Source organism: Aythya ferina (genome assembly GCF_964211825.1).
Source record: "Aythya ferina genome assembly, chromosome: 5".
Lineage (NCBI taxonomy): Eukaryota > Metazoa > Chordata > Aves > Anseriformes > Anatidae > Aythya > Aythya ferina.
In genome coordinates, this window is record NC_140301.1 from 50,822,594 (window position 1) to 50,831,821 (window position 9,228).

General features: G+C 37.9%; 1 protein-coding gene across 2 annotated transcripts; it reads left to right on the plus strand.

The window, feature by feature from the left end:
• Positions 1 to 4,204: 4,204 nt before the first annotated feature.
• On the plus strand, positions 4,205 to 8,827 carry BDKRB1 (bradykinin receptor B1). Of its 2 annotated transcripts, XM_084520713.1 has the most exons (3): positions 4,263 to 4,377; positions 6,349 to 6,440; positions 7,114 to 8,827. In XM_084520713.1, the coding sequence occupies exon 3, from the start codon at positions 7,125 to 7,127 to the stop codon at positions 8,193 to 8,195; it is 1,071 nt and encodes a 356-aa protein (XP_084376839.1). In that variant the 5' UTR covers positions 4,263 to 4,377; positions 6,349 to 6,440; positions 7,114 to 7,124; the 3' UTR covers positions 8,196 to 8,827. The 2 variants fall into 2 exon arrangements, with proteins under 2 accessions (XP_084376838.1, XP_084376839.1); XM_084520712.1 differs by lacking the exon at positions 6,349 to 6,440 and having other exon boundaries at positions 4,205 to 4,377.
• Positions 8,828 to 9,228: the final 401 nt, after the last annotated feature.

The window sequence follows — 9,228 nt, forward strand, 5'->3', positions numbered from 1 at the left end:
GGTAGCCTAAGCTCCCATGAAACAGCAGATACTCCTTTTCTTTGTGAGGACCTGGGGTACACAAGAACCTACAGGTGCCCTCCATAGCTGTCTGTAGGGTGGGCCGTCTGCCTAAAACCTTTGCTCTGCTATCAAAGCAAACTGATATTAGCAACAAAGAAAATTCCTTACACCAAGCTCTGCAGATTGTAGAATGCATAATGTTGATTTCCAGGTTGCCACTTTCTAGAGTGATGACACACTGTGTAGCATTGGCATCTATCATTTATGCAGATAACCAAAAAAGAAATAAAAACACCCTAGAAATGAACGTCCAATGTAATGTCCAAGCTATATCTTAACTACTGGCAGTTTATGGTCACACTTGCACACTTTGCTCTGTCCCATTCTCACAGAAACCAGGGAAAATGTGAGGCACGTTCCTGGGAAAACAAGGGCAGACTTTATCCTCAGGACCTCAGAGCTAGGAATATCAAATTGTTACTACTTCACTTTTTACTCTTCTTTACCCTGCCCGCCTCCCACTGTCTGTCTTCCCTCTTACCTGAGGCTGCCAACTCTTTCATTTAGACTTCAGTCATGCAAACAGATAACTCTACATTCAGTCTGATAGAGGTGGCTGGGGACCATTGCCAGAGGAACAGCAGCTACCTCAACACCCCATTGGCGTTTCCGGGATGGAATTGTATGGAATTGTTCAGCTGGGGAAGGGACCTTCAAAGATCATCTGGTCCAGCTGCCTGACCACTGCAGGGCTAACCAAAAGTTCAAGCACATTACTGAGGGCACTGTCCAAATGCCTCTTGAGCACTGACAGGCACAGGGCACCAACAGCCTCCCTAGGAAGCCTGTCCCACTGTCTGACCACGCTCATGGTCAAGGCATGTCTGACCCTCCCATGGCACAGCTCTGTGCCATTCCCTACCACACTGTGTGCTGGGAGCAGAGAGTGGTGCCTCCCTCTGCGCTTCCCCTCCTTGGGGATCTGCAGGGAGCAACAACACTCTCAAGGACCATAATATCCTTTTCATATTGCATAGCCCAGAACCACACACAACATACAAAGTAAGGCCACACCAATGCTAAGTATAGCAGGAGAATCACCTCCTTGGAGCAGCTGGCTACACTGGGCTTAACATCCCCCAAAATGCAGGTTGCTCCCTCAGCTGCCAGGGCACACTGCTGGCTCATGCCAGGCTCACTGCAGTCCCTGGCCCCTTTTTGCCAAGCTGCTCACAAACCACTCATCCCCAGCCTGGGCCTAGGTCCAGCACTGCTTCATCCCAGGTATGGGCAAGAATAATTATCGTCTTTTTACTGACCTTTTCAAGTGGATTATTGACTTCACCTGAAAAGAATAATTAACAGTCTTAAAAAGAGTTGGCATAAGCAGATGATGCTTGTTGTGGGTAGGACAAAGTTGCTGTTAAGGAGGCACTTTGTTGAGAAGTCAGGAACTCAGTTCAGCTCTCCCAAATTCTTTAGCTGTTTGTGTTAGCCATCGGATCATCCTTTCCTTCTGTTCCTTGGTCAGTACATTGTAGGTTCCCAGATTGTACTTGCACCTTCCATATTTTGCTGTTTCACCCTCTGTAAGCTGTACATAGTAGCATAGTAGGGCTTGATTATAACTGTTATGTGATGTTGGCAGGATCAGTTTATTAGTAATTGTAAATCACCATGCCATTAGTTTAAGTGGCTACAAACCACTGTCTGTAGTACACGTAAATAAATCTAGTCAAACTAAACCAAGATCACAAGGTCACATCACAGAACTTCTCTTCTGTTCCAGAATAAATGATCATTCATAGAAGATGACTATATTGATACACAAGCCACTTCAATAAAGAAAATCAAAGTGCTAAACCAAATTGTCCCAAAAAAGATAATCTGTTCAGATAATTAAAGGCTCCAATTGTGCTATGAGGAAGAGGATTTTAATGGCTGAATTGTTGAACCAAGAGCCAGAACCCTGGAGACCTTTTGTACTTCTGCCACTTCTCTACTCTGTAATGTGTGTACTAACTGAGCAACCAGTCTTACCTCTGCCTTCATCAATGTATTTTTTTAATCGTTCTGATCAGAGAGGCCCAATTAGGGATTTTTTGTAGGGAAGTCAGCACAAATGGAATGGCTGAAGATCATATAAGCTTAAAACATAAACTAATGCACCCTGAATATCACAAGTTGAAGGCAACAATAGATTAATATATTTTAATTATGCATACAAATTAATTTTTATTTAATTTTTAATTCTGTATACAGAAACAGATCCTTCATGTTTCTTTCACTTGCAGTCCACTATTTCTGTGTAAAGTGTAAAATGTTACAAAACCATTATATGCTTTTCACGGGTTGAAATGAAGACACAAGTCACAAAGAAATAAAAAATTAAATCCACTCTTTTTGTAAAGATACCACTTATATGGACTTTTTCTAAGATGTTTAAGAACTGAGAGCTGTATTAGAGCCTATTCATTTCACAATTTCCACCAAATGTATAATACTTTGATCCCATTTTGGAATGATGAGTTTAGTAAGACAATGATTTTTATCATTTAGATTTGAGATGCAGCTGCTATTCAGTCTATGAGAAAATTTGAATGTTGGCTGCTTTTATAGAGTTAAGTCCAAGCAAGGCTCAATTCCAGACTTCTTGTTATTGCTCAAATGTTCTTCTTTATGAAAAAAAAATAATCTAAACAAAAATCCACTAGTGTAAGCAAAGAAGAAATTATGGAAAGTCTGTGACGAAGATCTCCTCTTCTATTGCACTTACCTTACTGAGTCAGAAGGGGTTGCAATGTTTAAAGACTGATCTCCTGTTGGTTATTAGGGCTCCTTAGGCCAAGTAATTAAAAAAATAAAAAAATAAGAATGTGTTTCAGGTCTTCACCAAAACAAAAGTTTTAATCAAGATGCCTAAAAAAATATTTTGACAGAAGTGAAGTATATAGCTTCATTTGAGATATATTTTTATACTGCTTCATTTATTTAGTAAAATAAATACATGTTGAAATAAGATGCTATTTAAATAAAATATTTATATCCTTTAAATCTTCAAATTATTTTTTTTGTGTGTGTGTGTTTGTTTTTTTTTATTTTAGAATTTCCTTCATTGTTATGGTTTTCAATCAGAAAATTGACAGAAAGATTCTGTCAATTTTACCCTAACATTGTATATTCTTAATGAATAAAAAGAGAGTTGGCATCAAAGTATTTTTTATGACAACAGGGAAGTTCATAAGATATCATAGCGCAGCCTTCATGGTCTTTCATTTTAACTCATCAAACAAGAAAGGACACAAAGAGTAAGAATTCAGAGAGATGGTGCATTTGTTAGGTAGATAGCCAATGGGAAGAATGCTTTCATATAAGTAATTAACACTCCAGTGCCCTCATAATTTCTCACTGCTCTTTAAAAAGAAGTTGAAAATACCTATTTTATACACATATGTACTTAAGAGAGATTTTGTATTTAAAAATCTGATACATTGATATACCAATATATATCTTCTTTTTTTCTTGTTGTTTTTTTCATTATTTTTAATATTGCTCTAATCAGAGGACAATTAAAATGAAATGCATAAAAATAAGTTTATAAACAATTAGTCTCAGGCTACAAAGACTGAGGTGATCACACAAAATGCACATTCTATATGGGTACATGCCTGATAAAATATAGCCATCATCATGCACTCCTGAAAAGTAACATTCACAGAAACTCATGTGATAATCAGCAATAGTGGAGTGCAAAGGACATCAGTTTTCAAAAACAGAGGAAAGATTTAGTGGCTTCAAGTTTCAGCATCCTTTCCCGAATACCTCCTCTGCTCTGACCCCAGCTCCTTGGCACAACCCATCACGTATGCAGTGCCACCTTCCCTCCCTGGGGCTGGCCAAAGAAGGAGCTCCCACCACACTGAAAACTTAGTGAAAAGTTTGGCTTTGTTTGGGTTGGCACTGAGAGGGTGGTTTGGAGCTGTTGATAAAATTGCTATTGTTGCAGACATAGTTAATCACACAAAGGAACTTTTAACTGCCACCAGCCTACAGGTCGGTAAAATTTTCATTTATGGTTACATGAACACAAAATCCAAGGCATATGGCTTATATAGTTTCGCAAGAATGAAATATCTCACATGCCTTGAAAATTACCTCAGCTGACATTTAGGGAAAAAAAAAAATCCTAAGGCTTTCTGCCAAATTTTATCATACACAACATGCTTGGCCAACAAAACACTCAGACAGCACGACAGCACTCAGTCCTGCCTCAGGATGTATCTTTGAATTCTCTCGGTAATCACTGTACTGCTATTTGCCAACTTTTCCTGAATTTGAAGCTTCACCTACACTTCCAAGAAACACAAGGACAAGGTATTTCTATCTGTTTTTAATGTTTTATCTTTACTAAAAGTCTTTCAAATGCTTTTCTATTAAAAAAATATATATATTCTTCTGTGCTCTTGGTTCTGTTATGTCTAGTAAGAGTTCCCCTTTCTCTTTCATTGTGCAGCTAACTTTGAAGGTCCTCCTAAGCTGTAAAAATATGTTGTTTCACTCCTTGAATCTCTGTATAGCTGAATATACTTATCTGATTGCAGAATTTTCTCTTTCAAAGTTATCTTTGCTTTTAAAATTGTTTCCAGAACTCAAAGGTTTCCAGAAGACATGATCCTAACTAGGAATTATTTATTAATAGTAATAGTGGTAATATAGTCAAAGAACATGGAAACTAATCTGAAATTAGTTCAAAGTAGAAAAAAAATATGTCATTATTTGCATAAAAGCAGGAATACTGGAATGCATTAAGGCTATAAACTGAAAACCATTCTTGTGGCTACTTGTCAATCAGCTTTAAATCAGCTTTAAATACTTCAAAACACAAAAGAAAATTGCCTTTGAAGAAGAAATTAATTAAGCAATTGCAAATGAATTGCATTTTCTCTCAAGAATAAATCTGGAGCTATAAGTTCATGTGGCTTGTAGCTTGTGGTAGCACTAGGGCTTTAGCTAGTAGACTTTGAAGAAATTTATCCCAGTAACACAAGCTCTACAGAAACTTCATGCACAATTGCTACCTGAACAAGTCAGATTTAGCTGTGGCTAAAATCTCAGTTGCAATGACAAGCAAATATTCCCAAAGTTTTTAATTTAGCCCACCATGGATGAATTTGGGACTCTAGCCCACATGTGCCATATGAAGTGCACAACCTGTCTGACAAACCGACTGATAGCAAGAAAATATCAGGAAATGGGCAAGCAAGGAAAACAAACATGTCTTTCTCCTCTATATTTAGTAATAGTAATAATTCAATTTACAAAAGGAAATGTTTAACTGGTGTCTTTCTACATTGCTCTTGACATGTATTTTTGATATACAATGCTACAGATTTTCTTCTATTACTCTCCCACCATAGTCAGTCTCCTGCTATGACAAAGGTTAGACTTCTGCTTCCTTGATGCTGGTCATTCATTCATTTACTCTATGCACCCTCTTTGCAGTTATAGATCCTCACAAATTATCTTAGATTGCATGAGATGGTTGGTGAACTCAGTGAACTCTGACTGCTGTGAGGGAAGGTGTGTAAAGCCATGGAGCTGTGCTAGTTTGAATTGCAGCCCAGCCCCCTGACAAGCCTGCCAGCTTGAGCATGGTTATGAACTCAAATAAAACTTGACTGTGTGCTTAATTCTACAGTAATGAAAAATGGTCTGTGCGTTAGGTACTGATTCGTATGAAGTGGAATATTAGTACTCTTTTAATTCCTTTCTCCACCACAGAGATATGTACTGCAAACTGCTCAGACAGACATCATTGAGGCTGTAGATATATGTAAAAGAGACAAACCCTGACCTTAAACGCTCTTTTCAGAAGCTCTATCCTTAGCTATCTCTTTGGTGTAAAAACTGAAAGAGCAAACACATAGCTGTAAGAGGAAGGTAACATTCAGGGCAACTGATTGCAAAATATTGTGTTGTGTTTTTTTTTTTTTAATGGTTCTTTTTTTATGACTGACACACTTGCCTTGCATATGAAATACAGAAATGTAAGATGTCGCCACAGACTCAGTAATCTCTTACCTACTGAAACAATTCTAAGAGTCAATGCCTGTAATAGACAAGATCCAGGTAATTTGGTCGTGCATGACAACACTGGGAGAATAAAGTCCCTGTAGGAGGCAGTGCTGGTAATTTGGTGGAGCTTCACAGGGGTATAATGTTTTATCCATGCTCTCATTCCTGCGCAATCTCACACTGAGTTACCATTACCACAAAGAAGCAGATGTATTTCCAATGTTATGAAACACTAAATGCTTTGGTGTCTGGGGTTGTCTCTCTCTCCAGCTGAATTCAGGTGGAATTTTTTGAACTGGAGCTGCCTCTGTTTAGACAGGAGAAGCACACTGAATTTGGAGCTGCAGAGGCATTCCCTCCAGGTAGGATTTTGAGCACATGGTGTAGGAGAAGTCAGTGTTTTATTATTACAACTGCTGACATTTGAGGGCAAAAAAAAAATGTCTAATCTAGCAGTAATTTTAATCCCAAAGTCTGGGATGGAGGAACTGACAGAGAAGAAGAGAATGTAATTTTAACCAAACAAGTTACACACACAGACTGTGATTAGCAGTCCCAGACATGGCAAAACTGGCACCATCCTGCTAAAGTTATACATAGCACACAAAAGAGTATGAGAAAGGGCAGGACAAGTTGCAAGCCTTGCATCATGTCACCAGCATGACTGTCCCTACTCTCAGGGAGCTGGAATTCTGCTATTTCTGTTGCTTTCACCAGCCTGGAGGAGACATACAGAGTTACTTACACTAAACTGGTACATGCCTTCCTCTCTGCAACCTTGAACAGAGGCAACAAAGAGAGGAACTTTCACGGGATGTAGAGGAATTTCCATTGTTATCAATTTGTGAATATTTCTCACCATTGCCCACAAGAATCATGGATTGATCTAGCCTATACAATCAATAAGCACTAATAAAGAATTTCCAGCAGTTAAATGTCTGTTACACAATCAATAGGAGACAACTTTTAGAATGTTATGGCTCTTTTTTGTAGTCCTTTTCTCTTGCTTTAAAGATGTTCTTCTGTTCATTTCAGAATTTTGAAAAATGGCTGAAAGTCAACTGAATGTTTCCTTCTCAAACCAGAGTGAAAACAAGAGCAACTTAACTAGCTGCCCAGACTTGAATGACTGGTGGGAAATCGTTTACTACTTAGTACCCAAGTACATCAACGCCATCTGTGTTATCGGAATGCTTGGAAATTTGCTTGTTCTTGTCGTTTACTCACTGTGCAAGGGCCCCCTGAAGACAGCTGATATATACCTTATGAACCTAGCTGTTGCTGACTTTATCTTCCTCACATGCCTCCCTTTCTGGGCAGAGAATGTCAGAAACAAGTTTAACTGGCCATTTGGCAATTTCTTTTGTCGTAGCACCAGTGCATCCGTTCGCCTAAACATGTATACCAGCATTTACTTGCTAGTGGCAGTCAGCATGGATCGCTATTTGACTTTTGTTCATACCTTGACACACGGAAGGATACGGAACAAAACCATGGCCAAAGGGATCTGCTTGCTTACCTGGTTCTTTGGGATCCTTGTAAGCATCCCAATCTTTACATTTCGGACTGTGAAACACTTTCCCCAGTGGAATATCTCAGCATGCATTTTAGACTTCCCCGACCCATTGTGGGCAACAGCCGAGCGCCTGGTATTCAGCACAGTGGGGTTTGCATTGCCATCTATAGCAATCATCTTCTTCAATTTCTCTACCATTTGCTCCCTACAAGAACACACAAGGGAACGAAGAGCACTCAGGACACAATATTGCAAGAACCACAAAGACACGAAGGCCACCAGGCTGATCTTCTTAGTGGTGCTGATGTTTCTTTTGTGCTGGACTCCATGCCATCTTTTTTCGTTCCTTGATGTATTATTCCAGATGGAAGTGGTCAAAGGCTGTTTCTGGGAAGAACTGCTCAACTTTGGCGAGCAGTTTAGTTCTACTCTGGCTATCACCAACAGTTGCATTAACCCTATAATTTACGTATTTGCTGGGAAATATTTCAGACAAAAGGCCTCAGAAGTTTTTTCACAGTTTTTCCCCTGTGTTTTTTTTTTGAGCTGGGTATCACTCAAAGAGAAGATTTCAACATGTTTCCAGCCAAAATTAGTATAAAATAATGATTTTCAGTTCCATCTTCATTTTGATAATTCAACTTATTTCAAATGGCATTAAAAGTGAACATGAATTGCACTGATCTAGTATTCACAGACTAAGTTAATTATTTATTAAAGTCAATCACTTCACTGATTATTTGCCCCGAGTTTGCTTTTCCTTTTCTGTGTTACCCATCCAAATGTATAACATGTGATACCAGAATTTTATACAAAATGATCTAACCTGTTTCATTAATTACTAGTGACTGGAAAGAAAAGCTCTTTGACAATGTATCAGAAGTCTGGTTTCTTTACAGAACACTATACATTGAAAAATTTACTACATTGTATCTATGATGACAACTATTATACCACCAGTAACACTATGCAAAATATTATAATGTGTATTACAGAGCAAATATGAGCTTAATCTCCAGATGACAACTGCAATTATAGAACAGCTCCCATTATTTTTAACAGTATTTTAAATGGTTTGTATTTTCAATGTAGCATATAGAAAATTTGAATAATTGTTTGTTCATTTCAAATGCATATGGTGCATAAATATTGTATAAGACACTGTACCACAAAGGAAGTGTATATGAGTTGTAATAAAAAGCAAAACAATGTGGTATCATTCTCAAACTCTGACAATTTTTTGGATCCAGTAAAATGTTACACAACCACTCATAAAGTAGGCAAGGATTCTTTTTATTTTCTGTACATGAAAATATCACTGATGAGCATTGACACTCTATTATTTTGGAATAGTTTTCATCTGAGACAAATCCTTAGAGACATACTTGTATTTTTATGAATCAAAAATAGTAAACAGCATAACATCCCATTCCACCATAACCTTCTTTTTTACATTATTTTGTCTTTTGTCTCTTTCCCTATCCCTTTGGGCAAGATCAATATATAGGTCAGTGATTAAAAATCCTTGCTTCTACCATGATATTAACTCTATTAATAGTAGTAGTAATAATAATTATTATTATAATAATGATAACAATATGCCAGACAGGAGATAAAGAAGAAGGATTTTTTTC